Here is a 23724-nt window from a genome sequence, read left to right on the forward strand (position 1 = left end):
TTTCTATTGGATGAGAAGTATTTCTAGATGTCCAGTAAAGACCACACGATTTTAGCATAACGTGTAGCTCATCTGAAGTTTTAATGTTTTTCATATAATCAATAACATCATCTATTATTTTTATGTAAATATGATGGATGTACTTTACTAGTCGACTTTGTGTGAATCGTTGGAGGGAATACTGGACCGCAACATTTGGGATTTCTTCTCGTTAACCCACTATGCTAGTTTAGCTAGCAGCAGTTTGCTTCCTTGCTAATTTCATGGGTTGCCTGTGTTGGTGAGTCTCTAGCTGGCTAGCTAATCTTAGCTAATGCTAACAAGGTTAGCTTCAGTGTTGTACAGTCAGATAGCAAAGCATACTTTTGTGTTTTACCCGTTTCGAATATCACTCCCACACGTTTACTAGCTATCTAGTTATAATGTAGGACATTTTGACCATTTGTTTATGCTAGCTAGTTAGCCTTACTGGCTAACTAGCTAACAAAAATCCAGATGCTGGAATTTGAGACAAATTACGGTAGCTAGCTAATGTGTTTATCTCTATATTTCTTACAAAAATATGTGTGTAGTTAGCTATGATCTTTCATAATCTTATGGGATGTTGAAATGGAAAAATATAATGTTATACAAAGCCAATACTAAAGTAGGTTAGCTAGCTTGCTAACCCAACTAACGTTAGCTGATATGATTATGCTTCCTTTGTTTTGAAAAGGACCATAATAATGTTTGTTTCATCTGCATGGATGCACCATCTACAGCATTCAGGTGAAGTCATGAGTGGGACCAGTTGTAAAGCAAACGGCGCCGTCTACCCGGCATCGACAACTGTAATGACCACGGTGAAGAAGCCGAAGATGGAGCAGATTCAAGCAGACCATGAGTTGTTTCTACAGGCCTTTGAAAGTGAGTTGCATGAGTTTTTACTTATACCAGGAAGTAACGATTTTAAGCCAGGTGGAAATCTTTGAAAATAACCAATAGCGTATAATTTGGATTTTGTTACTGTTGTCTACTTTTCTCACAACTAATATCAAAGACACTGACTAATATGAGGCCTATCTCTGACTAAATTTGATTAGAAAGTGGGCCTGGAACCATAACATGCATAGTATATATATCTGTGCGGCTCTGCAATTACTATACAGCTCTGTGAATACATTCATACCACAATTCTATTCAATTCTTACTAAAATCATAAAAAATAAAATGATTGAGCAGGCTATGATTATTGTTATGATGTATTTGCAGAGCCAACTCAAATCTACAGATTTCTCCGCACAAGGAACCTGATTGCAGTAAGAAAATATTACATCCATAATATACATATATGCATAATGTACAGTGCCTTCAGAAACTATTCACACTCCTTGAAATGTTCATTATTTTGTTGTTAGTCTGAATTGGATTACATTTAGATTGTGTGTCACTTGTCTACGTAAAATAATCCAAAATGTCAAAGTGGAATTATGTTTTTAGAAATGTTAACAAAAAAATGAAAATGAAAAGCTGAAATGTCTTGAGTCAATAAGTATTCAACCCCATTGTTATGGCAAGACTAAGACATTGCTTAACAGGTCAGATAATAAATTGCATGGAATAACTCTGTGTGCAATAGTGGTGTTTATTGTGATTTTTGAATGACTACCCTATGCATATAATTATCTGTAAGGTCCCTCAGCTCAGTCAAGCAGTGAATTTCAAGCACATATTCAACCACAAAGACCAGGAAGGTTTTCCAATGCCTCGCAACGAACGGCACCTATTGGTAGATGAAGAAAAAATCAGACATTGAATATCCCTTTGGGCATAGTGAAGTTATTAATTACACTTTGGATGGTGTTTCAATACATTGTCACTACAAATATACAGGCGTCCTTTCTAACTCATTTGCCGGAGAGTAAGGAAACCGCTCAGGGATTTCACCATGAGGCCAATGGGGACTTTAAAACAGTTCCAGAGTTTAACCTCTTAGATGTAAAGGCAAAATGTTGATTGCCGCCTAAAAAGACATACCCAAAAGGAACTGCTAATCATGTGTAATTACATGATACTGACATGCCAATAATTGCTATATTTGGAAAGAAGACATCTGGGAGATTGAGGAAATGATCAGAAGATAGGAGTTACATAGTTCAGAATACACAAGATCAAGCACACACAAAATGAAAATACAAATATTTTGAAAGTAATCTTTTATCAATAAGATAATTATTGATGCCCAGAGCTGGAAACACATCAGATGGCTCCTACAAAATGTGAACAGTATCAGAAAAAAATGGTAATGATAGGCCTAACAACTAGAAATTGGCAGATGTTTTAGTAAGTGTGGTCACGGGATGTTTCCAAGTGTCCCTAAACTTCTTCAAAGTGGCATATGTCTGTAAATTAGATCATTCCAGTGCTATTACATATTTGCAATCCCAAAATGCTATTTGTTCAGTATAAAAATAATTTATACTATATCAACCTCACTCAAACATTGGTGGTGTTATGTAGTATCCAGGGTACATTCAAGTGTCCTTTCAACCTCTCCAAATTGTCAGAATGTGGTAATTGCACATGGATGTGCCTAAAAGTTATTTTTCACTATATAAACAAAGTTTCTACAACACCAACCTCTCTCAAACATTGTGGTGGTGTCGGAGGACATACAGGGGATATCCAAGTGTTTTTTTCAACCACTCAAAAGTGCCTGAATGTTTAGCCTAGGCATATCCAATGTATTGGTCCCACATACAAATGAACTGTTTACAAAAACAATATAAAAGCAACAGATATACATTAAAAAATATATAAAAATGTCTTATCAAACACAAAGTTGGTTACACATGTCCTTCACTAAAAAGGGTGCAAAAATAGAAATAAGCTGAGCTATTTACAAATTGCATTTGTGTTTGTTTTACATCCCAGGTGTAGATGATTAGATTTCACTTTCAGCATAGCTTGTCTGTGTCGTGATAGTCTTTGAAGCAGTCCCTCTCTGCCAGGAAACAAAAAGCGAACTGTTATTTCGAGCAGAAGACCTGGCATTTCACCCTTTCCCCCCCTGTGTTTTGTGCAATGCTTGCAGTTCTTCCTTTTGTCTTTTTGCATGTGTGTTGGATAGTGGCGCTCACCTTGAGTGGGGGTGTCTTGTGATGGTTGCGTTGGGCCCCCAATTCAGCCATTTCCAACACCAGCTGCTCTCGGAAGGCCAACTGGGAGAGAGGGGTTGACCTTTTTTGCTTTGGACATCTGCTTGTGGAGAATGAAGGCATTTACTGTAGCAATGTCCACAAAGTGGTTTAAAATCTTATACCACTTCCTGGTCTTGTGGAGGACCTGGTAGTAGCCTATCAGAGCATCAGATAGGTTGACACCCCCCATGCTGGCACTGTAGTCCTTCACAGGAATGGGGACAATCTTCCCTTTTCACCCTCCTTGAGACATGGTTGTTATTGAATGCCTTATGCTTTGTGGTGAGCATGGTTACTTCCCTAGTGTCCTTCCATGTCACAAAAAGTAGCTTGTTATTCCTGATCCAACGTATGGTCCCCCTCTCCACTGTCTTTGTCATGTCGTTTACCTTGGTCTTGGGGAAACCGATTCTGTTAGGACGAATGGTGCCACAAGCCCTTATTTTCTTTTTCAAGAGGTCTATGAAACGTGGATGTAGAACCATCAGACGGGGTGATTGACATAGCAGTGGGGGATGTAGAACCATCAGACGGGGTGATTGACATAGCAGTGGGGGATGTAGAACCATCAGACGGGGTGATTGGCATAGCAGTTGGGGATGTAGAACCATCAGACGGGGTGATTGACATAGCAGTGGGGGATGTAGAACCATCAGATGGGGTGATTGACATAGCAGTGGGGGATGTAGAACCATCAGACGGGATGATTGACATAGCAGTGGGGGATGTAGAACCATCAGACGGGATGATTGACATAGCAGTGGGGGATGTAGAACCATCAGACGGGGTGATTGACATAGCAGTGGGGGATGTAGAACCATCAGACGGGGTGATTGACATAGCAGTGGGGGATGTAGAACCATCAGACTGGGTGATTGACATAGCAGTGGGGGGCGCTTGCTGGGGAGAGGTGGCTCGCAAATGGCATCATCTAAATCGTCTGCATCCTCCATTCTGTGATAAATAAAATAAAGGAAAATATTGTTGTAAGACACACAGAATTACAGTTGACTAAGTTTACAAAACGACAAAAAACGAAGTAAAAACAACAAGCCTTTATCTGTACAGTGACGCGAAATAGAAGATGTGAAGCACACACACACACACACACACACAATGCAAACAGTAACACTTTGGAGACAAAGGCAGAGGTGAGAACCACAAAAACAATGGTCATGAGAGTTTAGTGGCCTCCAAAGTTACAAGGATGAAACTTAGAACAGCAAACAGTGAACTAATATGAAAGACGATAACAAAAATAGACATTTTTACTCTCGTGGCGCGGCAGGTAGCCTATTGGTTAGAGCGTTGGGCTAGATACCGAAAGGTTGCTGCTAGATCGAATCCCTGAGCTGACAAGGTAAAAATCTGTCGTTCTGCCCCTGAACAAGGCAGTTAGCCCACTGTTCCTAGGCCATCATTGTAAATAAGAATTTGTTCTTAACTGACTTGTCTAGTTAAATAAAGGTTAAATATAAAAAATGTATTAAAAAACAGGCAGAAAAATAAGACATCCCCATGATCTGTGGAGTCCCTGCTTTTGGTGTGTATAGACGTATTCCGTGTTTATTTTGTTTATGCTAACTGCAATGTAGGTAGCAGCCATCTTGAAATTAGGTCATCGGCTTGGCCTGCCCTTATACATTCGTATGCCCATATATGGTAGTAGGCCACACCAAAGATTTTAAGGCACAGGTCAATAGCCAAGATACTCAGCTTTCCGCAGACACCCTGCTTTTGTAGATAGGGGCTACCATTCTCATACCAGACTGAATTGAATAAAACAAATGTAATAGACTTACCCAGAAAGACTCATAGTTGTAATTGCTGTGATTGTAACATGTATTGACTCAAGGGGTTGAATACTTATCTCTTCAAAATATATTAGTGTTTTATTTTCCATAAATGTGATTATTTTATTAGAATTTTTCTTCCACTCTGACATTATAGTATTTTGTGTAAATTGTTGACAATTTTTTTTATCCATTTTAAACCCATTTTGTAATACAACAAAATGTGGAAAAGGTCAAGGGGTGTGAATACTTTCTGAAGGCACTGTATATATAATAATAGATATATACGTGTCATTTTATTTTCTTTCTCATTTTCACAATGTCTGGTGTATTAATGATTAACCTCCAAATGCTTCCATTTTAGCCTATATTCTTGCACAGGACTCTTACCTTCATGACCCACAGAAACACTCGAACAAATGCCAAAAGGTAACATATTGTTCTCTGATTGATCTGAAAGGGATCAGATGATTTTTATATGGTAGTAAGACATTAATCAGAGATGGTATAAAGTAGAACCTCAAAGATAAGAACCTCAAACTTACAGACTGGACGTTAACCAAACGGTCAATATCAAAACGGGACATGTATTAAATGCAAAAGCAAACTTATGTGGGCTACACACAAGCGTACACCTTGCTTACACGTGTAAATACGCTATCTATATTTTCTATAAAGGTAGATGCGGTTATCAAGATAATTTCAAAGTTACGGACAGCCATTTTATGGACCTCCATTCCCGACATGTTCATATCTTTGAGGTCCTACTGTACTTTTTTTTTTTATCTCATCAAAGTTAAAGCCGCTTCTAAGGTCCTAATTTGTGCTGTGCTTGAACTTGTGTGCTCAGGAAAACGTTCAAGGTGGATGACATGCTGCTCAGAGTTGAGAAGATGAAGGGAGAGCAGGAATCTCACAGGTAAGAGTTAGGAGACGTAACATATTATAAGACGTATTATACGTTTTAATGGTTCACGCATGCTTATCGTAACTTAGAAAGTCTTGAGCCGTATAGTTATAGTTTTCTTTAAATGTATTTTATTTGAGGTGTTTTCACTTTATTTAGACAGTAAGTTAATCAGAGGCGGAGACTGACAAGTAGGAGAGAAACAGTGGGAAGGGCGGGGAGCCTTATATGTGACTTGTGCCTGAGAGTGTTACCACAGCTCTGCATCTTTTCTGATTGTGTATTACTGCTTTTTCTTCTAGCTTGTCCTCACACCTGCAGCTTACCTTCACTGGATTCTTCCATAAGGATGGTATGCCCGTCAATACTCTCCTGTTTGCACCATGTTCAAATGCAATGTATTTGTATGCCTTATACCAATGTGTTGGTGTGATATTTGTACAAAAACGAAAGAGACAAAAGGATGAAACATAAGACACACTTTTTTTTTCTCTCTCACTTTCTCCCTCACAGAAAAGCCATCTCAGAATTCAGAAAACGAACAGAGCTCGGTCTCTCTAGAGGTGCTACTTGTCAAAGTCTGCCATAAAAAACGAAAGGTAAAAACAAGGCTTCGTTTCTCTCTCACATTGTCTCAATCAAGTGAAATTGTTTATAAACCAAACTCCTAACTCACCTCCTAGCTAAATCCTAACTTTTCTCCTTTTAACATTGCTTTCCATAGGATGTCAGCTGCCCGGTGAAACAAGTGCCTACAGGTAAAAAGCAAGTGCCTTTGAATCCTGACTGCAGCAACCAAACCAAGCCCGGCTCCCTGCCCTCCCTGCTGGTGTCCAGTAATGAGTTTGAGCCCAGCAACAGCCACATGGTCAAGTCCTACTCGCTCCTGTTCAGGGTCTTACGCACCGGGAGGAGGGACATGAACGGCCTTGTGAACGGCGAGGCCAACGAGAACATAGGCAAGTAGTTGCTAAAACACCCTCGGAGATGTTGGATGACTTACTAAAATCAAACGTCTGTGTTTGTTTGGAGAGAAAACAGATTAGTTGTAGGGACACTACCTCATGAAGGTAGTTGAGAGAATGCCAAGAGTGCAAAGATGTCATCAAGGCAACGGGTGGCTACTTTTAAGAATATAAAATATATTCTGATTTGTTTAACACTTCTCTGGTTACTACATGATTCCATGTGTTATTTCATAGTTCTGATGTCTTCACTATTATTATACAGTGTACAGTGTAGAAAATAGTCAAGGGTTTTTCTCTATTTTAACTGAGTAGGTGTGTCCAAACCTTTATTTATTTATATATAAATATATATATATATATATATATCTATATATATATATATATATATATATATATGTATATCTATATATGAATATGGCGACCATTTTGTTTTAATGATGTGGCATTATTTTCATGAGGCAAATGTCTCGTTTTTCTTTGTTTGGTGTCTTTACATGTTCAGATGTGACAGAGGTGCCCAGCAGAAAGAAGAGAAGCTCTGCCCACAGAGAAGACGGAGAGACCACAGAGACCTTTGTTGCACAGATGACCGTCTTTGACAAGAACAGGTAAACAACATACCATATATGGCAAAATGGTAGTCATTTATCCCCAGGTGGCAACTGTCATTACCAAGTTGCTGCTGCACTTTGACCTCAAGGATATTTAGCCGCTTGTGAGTGGCTTTTTAAGGTGCTATAAACTCCCCTATTTTTTAATTAAAACCATGACCACATATATTCTATAGCTGTTCACACTCATTGTTAAATGCATTACTCAGAGCGTATAGTTAATAAGGGACCTCTGTCATGTGCAGGAGATTGCAGCTGCTGGATGGGGAGTATGAAGTGTCCATGCAAGGGATGGAGGACTGCCCTGTCAGCAAGAAAAGAGCCACATGGGAAACCATTCTGGATGGGAAGGTGAGTGTGCCAAAGGCATGTGTGTGTGCGCCAACCTAGCAGGCTTTGGTTTCAGGCCAGCACTAAAAACACCAGATTTTAATTACACTAATCAGTCTTGATAAGAACTTGATTAATTGAATCCGGTGTTGTTGTGCAGAGCTGAAACAACAGCTTGCCCAACCAGTAGCTCTCCAGCACCAGGTTTGGGGACGACAACTATACTATCAGTAGGACACTCCACATGGAAATGTTTGTATGATGGTAGTGAGACAATGTTTCCGGCTCTGCTCCCACAGAGGCTGCCACCGTTCGAGACGTTCTCTCAGGGACCCACGCTGCAGTTCACTCTGCGCTGGACAGGTGACGCCAGCGACAAGTCCACAGCCCCTGTGGCCAAGCCCCTGGCCACACGCAACTCTGACGGCTCCAGCCCCATGGAGAGCAGGCCCAGCACACTCAAATCTGCCCCCCTGGGTAAGAGACACAACACACTCAATAGCAACTTACTTGGTTTTTACCCAAAAGGAACAACACATTGTAACCTCCCATTTAGATTCACTCACACCAATTTCAGTATACTGTTCTCTTGCCTTGACTCAAAATGTGTGTATCTAAGGCTGGGTTTACACAGGCAGCCCAATTCTGATAATTTTTTCATTCATTGGTGTTTTGACCAATCCGATCTGATGTGATTGGTCAAAAGGCCAATTAGTTGGGGGGGAATCAGAATTGGGCTGCCTGTGTAAACGCAGCCTTGGTCACCATCTAACCAATACTAGAACCATAAATATACTATGACTTTAACTTTATAATAAAATTGACCAGACCGACATAATGTCCCAAAAAATGGTTTGTGCTGTCTAATAACCTCTGACTCCTTCATTTATCCCTCCTCTCCCTGTTGTAGCTGTGAAGGCATCTGTCAGCACAGAGATCCAGATGAAAAGAGAACAGATCCTGTGTGAACCCAGGCAGAAACTGCGTATATTTTACCAGGTCTGTTTATGCACCAATATCAAATGTATCACATCGCTTTACATAGTAAGGGGGAAACTCGCCTCATCCATCACTAATGTGTAGCACACGCCTGGTTATGATTATAATGATACACCTCTAAGTACAGGGGAAGAGTAGCGTAATATACTTAAATGTAAAACAAAATCTTGTTTGAGCATCACTCAGAATGGTTCAGTTATTAATATACCAGTAATGAACTAACATCTTTTTGTCCCATGGCAGTTCCTGTACAACAACAACACGCGGCAGCAGACGGAGGCTAGAGACGACCTCCACTGTCCCTGGTGCACCTTGAACTGTAGGAAGCTTTACAGCCTGCTGAAACACCTCAAACAGTCCCACAGCCGCTTCATTTTCAATTACGTGGTGAGAGACTAGGGCTTTGTGTGTGTGTGTGTGTGTGTGTGTGTGTGTGTGTGTGTGTGTGTGTGTGTGTGTGTGTGTGTGTGTGTGTGTGTGTGTGTGTGTGTGTGTGTGTGTGTGTGTACAGGATTCCTATGTTTGAACGTTTTCCTATTTCAGCACGCTTATATGGAAGGACATTCAACAAGCACAGCACTTATACAAATGACTGATGATTAAAAGATTGTGGGGGCTGTTTTATTCGACTTCAGTTTGGCTTTTGACATTATCGATCATAGTCTGCTGCTGGAAAAACTTGTGTTATGGCTTTAGAACCCCTGCTATATTGTGGATAAAGAGTTAGCTGTCTAACAGAACACAGAGATGTCCTTTAATGGAAGCCTCTCCAACATGATCCAGGTAGAATCAGGAATTCCCCAGGGCAGCTGTCTAGCCCCCTTATATTTTTCAATCTTTACTAACGACATGCCAGCCAGTGTGTCTATGTATGCGGATGACTCAACACTATACATGTCAGTTACTACAGCAACTGAAATGACTGCAGCACTTAACAAAGAGCTGCGGTTAGTTTCAGAATGGGTGGCAAGGAATAAGTTAGTCCTAAATATTTCAAAAACGAATAGCATTGTTCACTAAACCCTAAACCTCAACTAAATCTTGTAGTAAATAATCTGGAAATTGAGCAGGTTGATGTGACAAAACTGCTTGGAGTAACCCTGGATTGTAAACGGTCATGGTCAAAACATATTCATACAACAGTATCTAAGATGGGGATAAGTCTGTCCATAATAAAGCGCTGCTCTGCATTCTTAACAGCACTATCAGCAAGGCAGTTCCTACAGGCTCTAGTTTTGTCGCACCTGGACTACTGTTCAGTCATGTGGTCAGGTGCCACAATGAGGGACTTAGGAAAATCACAATTGGTTCAGGACAGGGCAGCACGGCTGGCCCTTGGATGTACACAGAGAGCAAACATTAATAATGTGCATGTCAATCTCTCCTGGCTCAAAGCGGAGGAGAGATTGACTTCGTCACTAGTTGTATTTGTGAGAGGTTTTGACATGTTGAAAGCACCGAGCTGTCTGTTTAAATGACTAGCACACAGCTCAGACACCCATTCGTACCCCACAAGACATGCCACCAGAGCTCTCTTCACAGTCCCCAAGTCCAAAACAGACTATGGGATGTGCACAGTACTACATAGAGTTCCATGTAGTCATGGCTCTATTCCACACCAAGTAACTGATGCAAGCAGTAGAATCAGAAAAAAATAAAAATATTTAAAAAATACACCTTATGGAACAGCGAGGACTGTGAAGCAACACAAACATAGGCACATACACGTGCATATACACACACATGATAACATACACACACATACACATGGATTTTGTGTTCTAGATATGTGATAGTGGAGTATGGGCTTGAGGGAACACACTTAGTGTGTTGTGAATTGTGTAATGAATGTATTGTAATGATTTTAAAATTGTAACTAACTTATGCTAATTTGATCTTTTGATGAACCTTATACAGGTAAAAAAAATAAAACTGTTAAAAGCAAAGAGATTTTAAAGCCATCTACTACCAAGTACCTGGCATACTGTATGCTGAATATTTGAGTTGTTAAGAATGTTGAGGGTTTGAGAAATAGTGAATTGAATTGATGTCTCCCTGTGTCTCCAGCCTCACCCTAAAGGTGCTAGGATAGACGTGTCCATCAATGAGTGCTATGACGGCTCCTACGTGGGCAACCCCCAGGACATCCACAGCCAGCCCGGCTTCGCTTTCAGCCGCAACGGCCCCGTCAAGAGGACTGCTGTGACACACGTACTGGTGTGCAGGTAAAGAAGGCGTCTTCTGTCTTCATCTCACTGGCTCTCACCCTCAGTCAACCCGTAGCAAGGATTGCATGTCAGAATCAAAGCACTGAAATAAAAAGATTCACTTGGTTATGTTCAGCCTACTGGGTAATCATGTGAAAGGGTTTTTGTATTTGCTGTATGCTTAAAAACTAAAACTGCAATTTTGATTGGCTAACATGTTTCATATATCCTCACTTGGATAGCTAGCTGAGAATGTGTACTATTTGTCCACTAGCTTGCCTGCGTGTGTGTACCTAACCTAACCACAGCCTCTGACCCCTAATGCATTGCTCCTGTCTTGTAGGCCCAAGCGGACGAAGCCCAGCCTGTCAGAGTTCCTGGAGTCTGAGGATGGAGAGCTGGAGCAGCAGAGGACCTACGTGAGCGGACACAACCGCCTGTACTTCCACAGTGACAGCTGCATGCCCCTCAGACCCCAGGAGATGGACGTGGACAGCGAGGACGAGAGAGACCCTGAGTGGCTGAGAGAGAAGACGGCCACGGTCAGTCCCTCTGCTCACACTGTCACTCAGACCGAGATTATGTACAATGGAGTAGAACAGAAGAGAATTAAAAACATAACAATGACTGTCGGATGTTTATACAGAATGGCCCATATCCTATCTTTAGATAGATGCATGTCAAATGAGTATCCCATTGATATCAATGTATGAAATTTCTGCATCTCAAGATAGGATTACACCCTATATGAAGCCAACAGAAATGAGTGTCGGCTTGAACTACAGCTGTGCTTTGCTTCCATATACTGAAACAAGCCTTCTGGTTGTGTTGGTAGACTAATTTCTGAGTGTTCCACCCACAGCAATTGGATGAGTTCACAGACGTCAACGAGGGCGAGAAGGAGGTGATGAAGCTGTGGAACCTGCACGTCATGAAGCATGGGTATGTACCTAAAAGCTGTGGGTATGTATCTCTAATCACTAGCCTTTTACGGCACTATAGTAGATATCTTAGAAATACACATACAGCCACATCACCTTGAAGAGTTTACCTCTTAACATGTGCTATAAATGGTGTCTAAGTAAGGATAAAAATAGTCATCTTTATGTTACTGTAATTTAGAAATCCACATAAAACCATGACACTTTGAGAGTTTACATCTAACGTGATACAAATAAAATAGCATAATGTATTTAAAAAGTTGTCCTTAATCTGACTCATTCTCTCTAGTAAATCAGCATTCTAACCTCGTTTCCTCCCGTTGTGTTCTGTTTCCTGTCCGTATCTAGCTTCATAGCCGACAACCAGATGAACCAGGCCAGCATGCAGTTCGTGGAGAAGTGCGGCGCCTACATCGCCCGCCGCAACCTCTGCCGTAACTTTCTGCTGCACCTGGTCAGCATGCACGACTTCAACCTGGTCTCTGTGGCCACCATTGACCGCGCCATGTCCCGCCTCCGCCACATCCAGGAGGAGCTGCCCGACGTCGGGGCGGACGACCAGGCTGACCGGGCCCTCATGGAGGGCGCCTGCAATGGCACCGCAATCGCCTGCAGCTCTGGCGGGGGTGGTGGGACCAAGCACGGCAAGAGGACAAAAAGCTCCGTGACTGACTGATGAACTGATGGCATTTGGTGGCAGCAGTCGATCCGACCCATTCATTTTCATTGTTATAACTGTCACCCTTGGTGCTTAGCTAGGTGGGAGGAAGATGTCAATGGAGGATTGTCTTGTATTGACTCAAGACATACAAATATAGCTACACACACAACACAGGCATATGAAGACTCACTATAATGTGAGGTTTTACCAAGTCATTATGCACCGTGAGCCAGTTTTAGTGATTCTTGGTGGTTTCGGGGGTGTGAAGAAACTGGGGGAATCACTTGAAAGGTATTGTAATCATGCTTTGACTGCCTTTGTTATCACGTTGTAATCAGAAACTGTATTGAGTGGATATACAGTAAGTCATGCATATTGGTAACATTGTCACTCCTGATGATCTGTATTCCATAACCCTGTCTGTTTGGCTCTCATGATCCTTTTAGTTGACTATTGTTTTAGCACTTGGTAATAATTTGTATTAGTGAATTGTGTTAAACTTGAGTTGAATCACCATTTTTATTTTATTCTGCGCAACTGCATCAATTGTCAGATTCACCCCGTCTGTCTTGAATCCCCTGAATCCTTATCAGGATTTTATTTGTTTTGATTTGATGTATGTTGTTTCTCATGTTTCTGTTGATACTATCTTGAGTAATGGAGGATCAGTGGACTATTTTTCCACACGACCGGATTACTCTCTGCATCCATAGCTTGAGGATATTAAGCCAAGATGAACCACAAACTGCCAGCACACTCATCCTTTTATGTAGACTGCCTAGCTCTTCTACAGGGGTGTGTTCACTAGGAACCAAGTGGAAGCAAACGGGACAAAAAGGGGCAGGACCTACCTGCATTTGTCCAATAGGAAATTCTTGTTTTTGTTGCAAAATGTTTTGCCACGGTTTGCTACTGTGTGCACTAATGAATACACCCCAGATAACAGGACTACAACCTATGGACGTTTTATGACATGCTGGAACCTGTATTATGGTTAACTAGGTTTGAGGGACATCGGGAACTCAAGCTGTTTTTGATGTTCATTTATCTTCATAAACGGGTGAGATAGGAAGTGTTGGACAACACTCCTTAAAGACACTTTGTATACATTGTAATAATGTCAATATCTAGCTATATCCCATTGTGAACCTGATTATCACTGATTATGGACATGTAGGATTTTTCTTCGAAGGCAATATGCTGTTTGTTAATTGGAAATGGGTCCTAGTTTATGTGTCTATCCTACTATTAGGCTCTGTTTAAATGCCAAAGGGGGTGATTTTCAGTAAGTCTCAGTTCTGCGTACATTTTTTTTTTTTTTTTGCTGCATCATTTCAAACGTTAAATGACAAGTGGTGTATAAGCCTTAGCTGTGTTTTTGCGTTGTGTGAATGCACAAATTGAACAAAAGCAGTAGTTTTGGTGCTTTGTTGAACACCTTTTCCCTCAACTCCATGGACCAGTCTTTTACTTCCTTGTACCTTTATGCACGTTTTTGATCGGCTGGATATAAGGGTAGAAAAAAACTATCAATTCACCATATTGTCAAGCCACCGTTGAAGTCGTGAACTATGTTATAAACTTTGGATATGGGGATTTTATATTTAAAATAAAATACATTTGACCTTGTCAGTTTTCTTTATTCAACTGATATCAACATTCATTAAAAATATATAACATTTTAATATGTTCAGAAAATGTAGATTAGCCAACTACCAAAGGTTTTGTAACTCCAGTTCCTAGGGGCGGGACCAAATATTCATGACGTAGTACTCAAATTGCTGTCTGATTGGTTGATCTGGGTTTGGCGCGTTTATTTGAACATACGGAAGCGGTAAGTTGCACAACATCTAAACATTTGGCTGCATGTGCTGATTTATGTTTAAGGAAAAGCTAAATAATGAAATTAGCGTGAACGTAAGCATGTTTAAAGTAACCTTCTCGGTAGGCTATCATTGACTTGTTCAGAAGCTCATATCAGAAAGTAAAGTTCTCTAACTAGCTATGTCTATGTTGTTACAATGTGTCAACGGTTGTGAAAGTGCTACTTAAAAGGTAACTATCTATTGCAGCACCTGCTGCCATCTGGCACTACGAAGACAAAAGTGAAAGTAACTTTAATTTTGTCTTCGCATTATAGTGAATGATATGAATGCCCTATTGATGTTATAACAGTAATGGTGACATCTAAAGAAAGGAATTTTATTTTTTTAATTTACATTAATATTTAACTAGGTAATAAAGATGTGGTTATATTTAACTAGGTAATAAAGATGTGGTTATCGCCCCACTTGGCCATGGAGAAGAAGGCTGGGTGCTCAAAATCCAATGACATCACAAAGTACTTCAGTATAACCCCACAACCTCTTGGGAGGAAGAGCCTAATTTCTGAGCAGGTGAAAGAGAAACCTAAGATGGCGCCTTGTCATATTGGGGGGTCTTATAATGAGGTGCCTCTCTCTGTGCCACGGTCAACCAGTAGGCTGCACAGATTCAAGCAGAACAGATACCCCAAAGCAAGTACAAGCCTCATCAAGGATAGCTCCTGCTCAGACCCTCCTAATAATGTTATAGTGATTTCAGAGTCAAGCTGCTCCAGTGCTGACACGGCATTCAGGGGCAGGGCAGTGATGGGGTCTGTGGACCTGGGTCAAGACACTGGTCGATGCCATGGAGTTGGACTTGGATCTGGTCAGAATGAAATAGCATGTACCCTCACAATTCAAGCAGCGGTGCAGTCTGCCTCTGGGACAACCAGGGTCTCGGATGAGAAAGTGGCAACCAGTTTCACCAGGAAACAGGACACTAATAAGGCCAATAGTCCCCAACACTCACAGAGATTGATTTTGAATTGGTGGTCCAGGTCAACACTTAAATGCAACCAGACTGAGAGGAAGGGGTCAATTACTTCTGGCTGGAGAGATAAGTTGTCAGGGTCTGCCCGCAAGCGGTCTCTTGAAGAGGTCAAAATGTCTAACCCACTGTTCCCAGTGAGAAGAGTCTTCACTATGCTGCTGAAGAAATACAAACATAATATTCTGGAGTCGGAAAGTCCCGGTAAGATCGAGAGACTATAGTTAACTCTATTCTATCTGTGTCATGTTCTTATTGTCATGTATACAGTCTGTGTGGTGCCATATTCTAGTATCAGATTCAGTCTTATTGGTCGCCTTTTCTTTCAGAGACAGGGTTAGGCGCTACATCTCCTAGCTCTGTAGGAAAGAGGAAACATCAGAATGAGGAGGAGGACCCTGAAACCGTATGCAAGCGCCAAAGGTCTAGCCCGGGGTTAGAGGAGACCAGCTTGACTGGGTATAGTCCCTCTTTAGAACACCAAGTCAGGGGGTCTCTTATCCCCTCTTCCAGGGGTCAGCCTAGAAGAAGCAGGCTGAGCCGAACACAAAGACTCAGGCAGCAACAGCGGGAATGTCGAGGTCTGGGGAAAGGTCATGAACTGACCCCTAACCCACCAAACCAAGCAGAATCTCCTCAGAAGGTCTCTCCTGCCCAACCACAGCAATGCCTTAGGAGAGGTGATGATTCCTAATACATTGTAGTTTCCACAACAATCTGTATTAACTTTTCTTTGTCCAATTTTGTATGTCCTAACTATGTATGTCCCGGACCACTAGAATACAGAGGTGCTTTAGCTCTGTCATTGATTGGGATCTGCCATTGGTCTTTAAAATATGTAGCGTTCTTTATTTTTCTGTTGTGTAGTTCACAACATTGAGGATTTGCTGTGGACAGAGAAGTACCGGCCTCAGCACTCCAGTGAGGTAATAGGCAACCTTGTCTCTGTAAAGAAGCTACACAGGTGAGTTGCTAACACCACTGCTAGCTCCTTCAATGTTTAGCTTTTATAGTATGGTGTCTTAAATGCATTTCCTTGTTTCTGTTTGCAGTTGGTTAAAGAAATGGAAACGGAGAGCTGACTGTGAAGAGAGGAGAAAAGGGCGAGAAAGGAAACTAGAGGAAAACGCCAACAGCAATGGTAAAAATAAAAACTTTTAGATGTTATGAATTGATGGGGGAAAATGTGTCAAATAAAACCACCCACTGTATTATAAAAACATCACTGACGATGAATCTTCCATGAATAACATTGATTGTAGCGTTGACCTCCGGTTTGGCTGTGCAGACTCGTGGGACTGTGGTGACTTCCAGGGAGAGGCTAGAGTGGAGGAGGACGGGGAGGAAGATCTGTGTAGCACCATGCTGATCACAGGACCTCCAGGGGTGGGCAAGACTGCCTCAGTATACGCCTGCGCTCAGGAGCTAGGCTTCAAGGTCAGTGTGAGACTACTTGGAAGACCTACAGTCCCATTCACATGTGTACCTTTATTTAACTAGGCAAGTCAGTTAAGAACAAATTCTTATTTACAACGACGGCCTACACCGGCCAAACCCGAACAACGCGGGGCCGATTGTGCGCCGCCCTATGGGACTCCCAATCACGGCCAATCACTCCCAATGATACAGCTGGATTCGAACCAGGGTGTCTGTAGTGACACGTCTAACACTGAGATGCAGTGCCTTAGACTGCTGCGTCACTCGGGAACCCGAATAGGACCTACTGATTGGTGTTAGAGTATGGTACAGAGACATTCATCTATTTTTAACTTTTAAATGACAGTTTGTGGGTAATTGGATAAGATGGGTAAAGCAGAGAACCAGGAGAGGCTGGCTCATGTTCATTCAGTCATATGATTCACCAAAACAGGTTAGCTTTCATACGGGTGTATGCAATCATCTTCTAACCTGTGGGTGCAGTATGACTAGTCAGTGTAATATATGTAAGATGGCTGTCTTGACTGCTCATTTCCTTGGCCTCTCCAGGTGTTCGAAGTGAACGCCTCCTCCCAGCGCAGTGGTCGCCACGTCCTGACTCAACTGAAGGAGGCCACCCAATCTCACCTGGTGGAGATCCAGGGAAGCACCACCTTCAAACCATCTCATCTCAGTAGCTACAACACCACCTCAACTAAATCTGACACAGTAGCTGGTAAGCACACCCTGCTATCGAAAAGTACTTTATTGCAGTCTAAGCATAACCATCTACTGAAAATCACTTATTTAAAGTGACAGGAACTATTTTGTATAGTGTTTGTCCAATGGAGACTGTGGGTTACATCTATTTTGTGCTCTCCTCACACAGGTAAAGTGGCCTCTCCCAGAAAGGTTTTCTCATCCTATAGGAAGGGGCCTCAGCCCCCTCGTAGCTCCCCCCATAAGAGAGGTGGCTGTGCAGCCTCCATGATGCTGGCTAATTTCTTCAAGAAGAAGAGTAAACCAGAGATCACAAACTTAGATGGCCCTTCGTTATCTACAAAACAGGATGAGCACATTCCAAACAGTTAAGAAAAACAGGAAACACCTTGCAAGTTTAGTTAACCACACATGGGCATGTGTGGATCCTCAGAGGCTGGTGGGAGGAGCCATAGGAGCACGGGCTCATTGTAATAGCTGGAATGGCATGAATGCAACGGAGCCGAACGTGTGGTTTCCATATGTTTGATGTGCTTGATACCGTTCCATTTATTCCATCGATTACAATGAGCCCGTCCTCCTATAGCTCATCCCACCAGCCTCCTCTGGTGTGGCTATGGTTAGTCTTTTTGTTTAATTGCTGATATTATTTCCTACAGTTTTTGTCTCTCTCAAGACCGTGAAGAAGGCAGATATTATTAACCCTCCGTTAGTCAGTCAACTGTCACCAGACATTGAAGAGCCACCAACAGGTAGCCGGAGTAAAAGGATGTCCACATCACTCATTCTATTTGAAGAGGTAAACCACACAGCAGTCAGTTGTATAGCAGTGCCAGGTTGCAGACTAGACCGCATAACTAGTTTTAATGAAGTGACCGAGCTGCACCTGCTCTCCCGCAGGTTGATGTCATATTCGATGATGATGTGGGATTCCTCACTGCAATCAAGACCTTCATGACGACAACCAAGAGACCTGTGATACTGACCACTAGTGGTACGTGTGTATATACTGCATACTGAAAAATATGAACTCAGTTGGATTGAAAATGACAAAGTTGAATCATAACACGAAAACTGTCTTCAGATCCCTCCTTCAAGGCAAAGTTTGACGGCGACTTTGAAGCGATCCTTTTTAAAACCCCTTCAGTAGTAAGTCAAGCATCTTGGCACCATTGCATCCCCTCAACTAATGTGCATGATATGGTATGAAGCTGCTACTCCATTTTGTTTCTGTGTCGTGCACCCTCCCAGGTGAATGTTTGCAGTTATCTGCAGCTGCTGTGTCTGGCTGAGAACGTCAGGATGGATGCTGGGGACATCACCTCTCTGGTGAGCCTGAACCAGATAGACATCAGACGTACCCTACTGCAGCTGCAGCTCTGGATCTGCAGTGGAGGACACGCATCTCAGAGGGCAACCCCACTGAAGGACCCTGCAGGTGGTGTGCATGGAAGTGAGTGATGACAAACTATTAACAGACTAACTTCAATGGCTAGGTGTGTTAGTATGTTACATGTATTGTGACCCCTTAGTTTTCTTGGTCCCTGTCTAAAAGAGTTTACATCAAGTCTTACAATTGAATCACTTGATTGTTTTGGTGAACTCTAGCTCTGGATGTTGCTGCAGTGGAAGACATTGCAGTGGGTGAAAATAGTTCTCCCCGCCATCCTCCCTGTGACGTGGGCTGCACTCAGAGCATGCTGGGGCTCCTGAACTCTGGCCCCAGCCATGACCTGCAGACCACTCTAAAGGCACGTGAACTTGAACTAGATGAACATCCAATGCTTTTATTCAGGTAACAACATTGAATGACAGTATAACTGTATGAGGTGCCTTTCTCTTTGATTCCTCAGTGCCAGTCCTGGGCTAAACCAGACATCATCAAGCTAATGGAGATCCTTACTGAGAGCTGGAGGAGAGGTGTAGCTTTGCTCTACTCGAACCTGGAGCTCCTCCTTCCCCTACCAGTCAGGACCCAGCCCAGTCCTCTCCTCACCCCAAAGAAAGTGACTCACCCTAGGCTTCAGAGTGAGCCAACACCCCCTAACATCCACCACCCTCAGATCCCACTGATCCTGGATCAGACCAGTCCAGTTAAGGTGTCCTCTGGCTCCAGGCTGAGGAGAAAAAAATGTGTGCCAACATCTGATTCCAGATCAGCTCAAAGCATGTTAGTAAAGCCTTACAGAGCCTCACTGTCTCTGAGGGCTCATCCAAGTGTATCAAATATTACTGAGACTTTTAATGACAAACTTCAAACTGAGAAGAAGGCAGATGGCTTGGTGTACCACTGCTTAGATGCAATAACTGACTTTATGGACCTCATGTCCTTCATTGATACCTCTCTACCAAGTGAGTCTCCACATAAGGCTGGCCCATGCAGACCAGGGGCTTTTCTCTGGACAGGGGCGGAGGTTAAGGATGGACTGCTAGATGAGATGAGAGAGGAAGATGGGGGCTGTTGGTGGTGGTGTGAGAGGACATTGGAGATCCAGGCTGCAGTAGAGGGCCTGGGCTTCCACAGGTGCCTGGCCAGGGTGTCTGAGGGGTGGGCTGGATCCCAGAGGCTGGAGGGGGAGCAGAGGGGGAGGGTGATGGAGAACCTCACCCTCCCTGTCACCCCACCCAGACAGAGTTTCAATGTCAGTCAGACCACTTCCTGTGATCCTAGGTGAGTGCAGTTTCCTGATTGTTCTGGTATTTTTTTCACTGTAAGAAATACATTGGCGGCTCAGTCCTCTAAATTACCATACATGCTTATGTGAAGTTAGCACTCAAGTTTGTTGTTAGAATTTGGTTCAAACTGTTAGTCAGAAATTAGCATTATTGCAAACAAAACCTTGATATTAGATTAAACTGAATAGAACTCATTGTAAAGCTCCAGTTCCATTGAGTCTGTGGTATCTGAACAGCAGTTTGTCTTCCAGCGTGGTCGAAAGGAGATATGACATCATTAGAACCGTCCTCTCAAGCAGAGCCTTCTGCACCTTGGGAAACAAGCAGGCTGTTGCCGTGGACTACCTACCTGTTCTCCGCACCATGTGCCAATCAGAGAGAGCTCAGCAGGGCCAAGGCAGGTGAGTCAATATGCTGCATGAGAGCACCTTATTAATTTCTACTAAGAGATAACAAAGTTATAATTAAAAAGATTGCTCAGATGACTTACAAAGACTGATTTTGTTGTACGACTGCTGTTTCTCCTAGGTTTCTGCATTACCTGGGCCTCCCTAAGGCTACTGTGAGACTCCTTGCAGATGATTTCCCATGACAATGACCATTTAAGCCAGCAGACTACACAAACAGATCTGCAACATTTGTCTCTACACTGCATGACAGGGAGGGTAATGCTATCATCTCCCTATGTTAATAACTTGTGATTTAGTGAATGTAGCCCATATGGGTGTTCATGATACATTTTGCTGTACATTCATATTTTTTTACATTGAGTGAGAAGTTTAAGTTCACTGTATGCATTCAATGTATAATTGAAATATAATCCTATTTTTATATTCATGCATAAAAATAAAGACATGTATTTAACTTTTTTATTTTAATCTGGTTCAGTGAGTTGGTGTTTAAAAATCTGTGGTATTTCAGGCTTTGAAGGCATTAAACATTTGTCCACAAAGGTACAGATGCAGGTGGTCACATGTGACAAATCACTGTACATATTCAAGCCTGTTCTGCTTTACTATTGGCCCTGACAGAACATTTCTATTCATGGGAAAGTGAAGAAAACATGACGTGTGGTGTCTATACGAGGAGAGGCTTGAGTTCAGCTGCTGAGGCCTGAACTGACACCTCAAGTGCAATACCATCCGAGTCTACAGGTGGGAAGTGTTGTAGTATACATTTAAATATAAGCTAGTGTCAACTTCCATCAAGCCGCCAATATGCAGGTCTCTCTGGTTAGCTCTTTGAACTTCGACCCCACCAGGTCACACATACTGTACACAGTCAACCAGTTTCAGTCTGGTGAAAATGGTGTGTGGAAATTGTCGCTGTAACATTAACTCGATTCACTGAGCAGCTCGTAAAACGCCACAGCCTGCAACATGGCGTCACACAGCTCCTCCCCCCGACTCCGCCCACCCATCTGGAAGGAGTTCCTGTATTTCACCAACAGGTTGTGAGGGAATGTCACCCTCGGAATCTTCTGAGTCACCGACTCCGTCATCAACTGTTGCATCGCCTGGGCCCCGCTGGTGCGGGAGTCACCCACCATGAGGCCAAAATGGCGGCCGACGGCGGTGCGCATCATGTTGAGCACCTTGGGTGGAGCAGTGATGTCAGGCTGGGTGTAGCGGGGCTCCAGCAGAGCAAACAGCATAGCCTCCACTGTACGCATGTGAGCCATTACTGGGTACAGGGCAGTGTTCTGAAGCGAGATGGACGGCTTTTCCACAACGAAGAAGTCAGCCGTGGGGAGGTGGGATACCACACAGGAAATCTGGTGACGTTATGGCACATAATGAGATGTGATTCAGTACAGGAGTTAGGCTATTTGGATATTACAGTCAACGATTATGTGCTAAGCTGAAACCTAGCCCTGTGACATGGCTGTAGACTGACAACATAGGGGTCTGCACAGTCATGTCTCAGGGCTAACCTACTTACCCAAATGCATGAATATCTCGGTCGGAAAACATTCAACTTACATCATCCAAGTAGGCAGAAGCCATGTAGGTTCCCTTCAGAAAGTTGTGGCAATCCTCATGTTTCCACTCCAACACGTTCATGCCACGATCCACGTGCGCCCAGGCTATTTTATTCACTCCACACACAATGGACACTATGGAATTTGCTTTCTGGAAGAAAGGCAAAATTGGATTAATACACATGTAATAACACTGATGTAGTATTTATGTGGTGACATGACTGATGGGGTACAGACAGCGGGGACTGACCCTGTGGGCTGTCCAACTGTGCCATCAACATCCAGACCTCAAGGCCATCCGTCTAGCTAAATCATCTTACCTCTAGCCAGGTCCTTTCCACCTCTGGTCTGATGAACTTGGCTAGCTGGATCTTTACTTTTCTTTTCTCCTTCTTCTCCGGAGGGTTGAGGATGGAGTTGAAGACAATGACAGCACTTTTGTGTTTCAGAAGCGGCACATTTATGACGCTTTCGAGATTTTTAAAAGGTCCATTTCTAGTCCTGTATTCCACAATGTTGACAGACTTGCGGCCACGAAGGAGCTTGACAGCAGCGAGCTCCGTCTCTGCCGCATTGTTGAGGAGCTGCAGAATGACATCTCGCTGCTCTGACGTGTAGTATGCGTCCAGCGACTTGTCATCACAAGGAGTAGTAGATGAAGAGAGGGTGTCATTAAGGGTTTCAAAGCCTGCGACTGGGATCCGACTCCTCCAGCAGCACGTGCAGTTGAGATACCGGAATTCTAGTTTGGGGAGTGAGCCCAGGGGTTGGTAGAATAAGCCATACTGCCCTGCAAGAATAGATGGAAACATATAATAGGGGGCGGGTATAATTTGTGGAACGTTCCAACATGAATCTGTTCCAAACACTGCGTAAAGTACAAGGTTGCCAACAAACAACGCATACAATGTAGCATGATCAATTCACCTAGCTAACTAGCTGCCGAATAGGCATCAACTCACCACGTAGTTTATTCTTAATGTTTGTCCATAGGCTACCAGAGTGAAGACATACATTTTTCGGAATAAATGTGGTGAGTGAAACATTAATTAAATAGCCCACTCCCTACCCGGTATCAACTTTGTATGCGTTGTTTGTTGGCAACCTTGTTTCCGCAGTTTTTGGAACAGATTCCTGTTGGAACGTTCCACACATTATACCCGCCCGCTAACAAATAGCACCTGAAAAAATGTAATTAAGAAGTTACGAGAAACTCGACAGCTTGAATAAAACATTTGTGCATACCTCTCCGGGCGATTAAAGACATAAATCGCCTTGCAACCCACATTGTAATCGTGGTTTTACAGGTAATTCATTCAAACTTTTGCCCTTTAGTTGTTCGCCGATCGCACGCTGATGCGGAAACAAGGATCACGCATACTTAGTTCCGAGGCACTTCATGTTCCCCCGCTCTCCAGGTTCTTTATGCTGCATTTGAAATATCACTGACTTTCATCTCAAGTGAAAACTTCTTCAAAGCTG

General features: G+C 42.8%; 3 protein-coding genes across 5 annotated transcripts; 2 read left to right on the forward strand and 1 right to left on the reverse strand.

Moving 5' to 3' along the window:
• Positions 1-34: 34 nt before the first annotated feature.
• Positions 35-14225, forward strand: LOC115208741 (polycomb protein suz12-B). 2 transcript variants are annotated; one of them, XM_029777064.1, is made up of 17 exons: positions 35-280; positions 762-906; positions 1252-1298; positions 5337-5401; positions 5823-5891; positions 6182-6231; positions 6393-6478; positions 6604-6838; positions 7350-7455; positions 7704-7809; positions 8088-8265; positions 8699-8787; positions 9031-9174; positions 10855-11012; positions 11338-11536; positions 11857-11957; positions 12284-14225. In XM_029777064.1, the coding sequence occupies exons 2-17, from the start codon at positions 777-779 to the stop codon at positions 12609-12611; spliced, it is 2091 nt and encodes a 696-aa protein (XP_029632924.1). In that variant the 5' UTR covers positions 35-280; positions 762-776; the 3' UTR covers positions 12612-14225. The 2 variants fall into 2 exon arrangements, with proteins under 2 accessions (XP_029632924.1, XP_029632923.1); XM_029777063.1 differs by lacking the exon at positions 35-280 and having other exon boundaries at positions 732-906; positions 11857-11936.
• Positions 14226-14417: 192 nt separating this feature from the next.
• Positions 14418-21131, forward strand: LOC115208740 (ATPase family AAA domain-containing protein 5). Its single transcript, XM_029777062.1, has 16 exons — positions 14418-14430; positions 14861-15653; positions 15779-16129; positions 16317-16413; positions 16502-16590; positions 16738-16886; positions 17436-17601; positions 17755-17952; positions 18245-18384; positions 18486-18579; positions 18670-18734; positions 18837-19038; positions 19194-19336; positions 19439-20256; positions 20513-20662; positions 20790-21131. Exons 2-16 carry the CDS (start codon positions 14870-14872, stop codon positions 20851-20853), a joined length of 3510 nt encoding a protein of 1169 aa, XP_029632922.1. The 5' UTR covers positions 14418-14430; positions 14861-14869; the 3' UTR covers positions 20854-21131.
• On the reverse strand, positions 21117-23717 carry tefm (transcription elongation factor, mitochondrial). Of its 2 annotated transcripts, none has more exons than XM_029777069.1 (4): positions 23488-23717; positions 22563-22984; positions 22244-22393; positions 21117-22035 (listed from the first exon to the last, which is right to left on the reverse strand). In XM_029777069.1, the coding sequence occupies exons 1-4, from the start codon at positions 23528-23530 to the stop codon at positions 21595-21597; spliced, it is 1056 nt and encodes a 351-aa protein (XP_029632929.1). In that variant the 5' UTR covers positions 23531-23717; the 3' UTR covers positions 21117-21594. The 2 variants fall into 2 exon arrangements, with proteins under 2 accessions (XP_029632929.1, XP_029632928.1); XM_029777068.1 differs by having other exon boundaries at positions 22563-23032; positions 23488-23716.
• Positions 23718-23724: the final 7 nt, after the last annotated feature.

Source organism: Salmo trutta, chromosome 14, assembly GCF_901001165.1.
Source record: "Salmo trutta chromosome 14, fSalTru1.1, whole genome shotgun sequence".
NCBI classification, from domain to species: Eukaryota; Metazoa; Chordata; class Actinopteri; order Salmoniformes; family Salmonidae; genus Salmo; species Salmo trutta.

Coding starts and splice junctions, on each gene's coding strand:
- LOC115208741 (XM_029777063.1), top strand. CDS start 747: ATGCACCATCTACAGCATTCAGGTGAAGTCATGAGTGGGACCAGTTGT. Junction 11,013..11,337: donor ACACACGTACTGGTGTGCAG/GTAAAGAAGGCG, acceptor CCTGTCTTGTAG/GCCCAAGCGGACGAAGCCCA. Junction 11,537..11,856: donor TGAGAGAGAAGACGGCCACG/GTCAGTCCCTCT, acceptor TTCCACCCACAG/CAATTGGATGAGTTCACAGA.
- LOC115208740 (XM_029777062.1), top strand. CDS start 14,870: ATGTGGTTATCGCCCCACTTGGCCATGGAGAAGAAGGCTGGGTGCTCA. Junction 16,591..16,737: donor GGAAAACGCCAACAGCAATG/GTAAAAATAAAA, acceptor TTGGCTGTGCAG/ACTCGTGGGACTGTGGTGAC. Junction 19,039..19,193: donor TGCAGGTGGTGTGCATGGAA/GTGAGTGATGAC, acceptor GGTGAACTCTAG/CTCTGGATGTTGCTGCAGTG.
- tefm (XM_029777068.1), bottom strand. CDS start 23,530: ATGTGGGTTGCAAGGCGATTTATGTCTTTAATCGCCCGGAGAG. Junction 23,033..23,487: donor GTCTTTAATCGCCCGGAGAG/GTATGCACAAAT, acceptor CTATTCTTGCAG/GGCAGTATGGCTTATTCTAC. Junction 22,394..22,562: donor TGGAAAGGACCTGGCTAGAG/GTAAGATGATTT, acceptor CCTTTCTTCCAG/AAAGCAAATTCCATAGTGTC.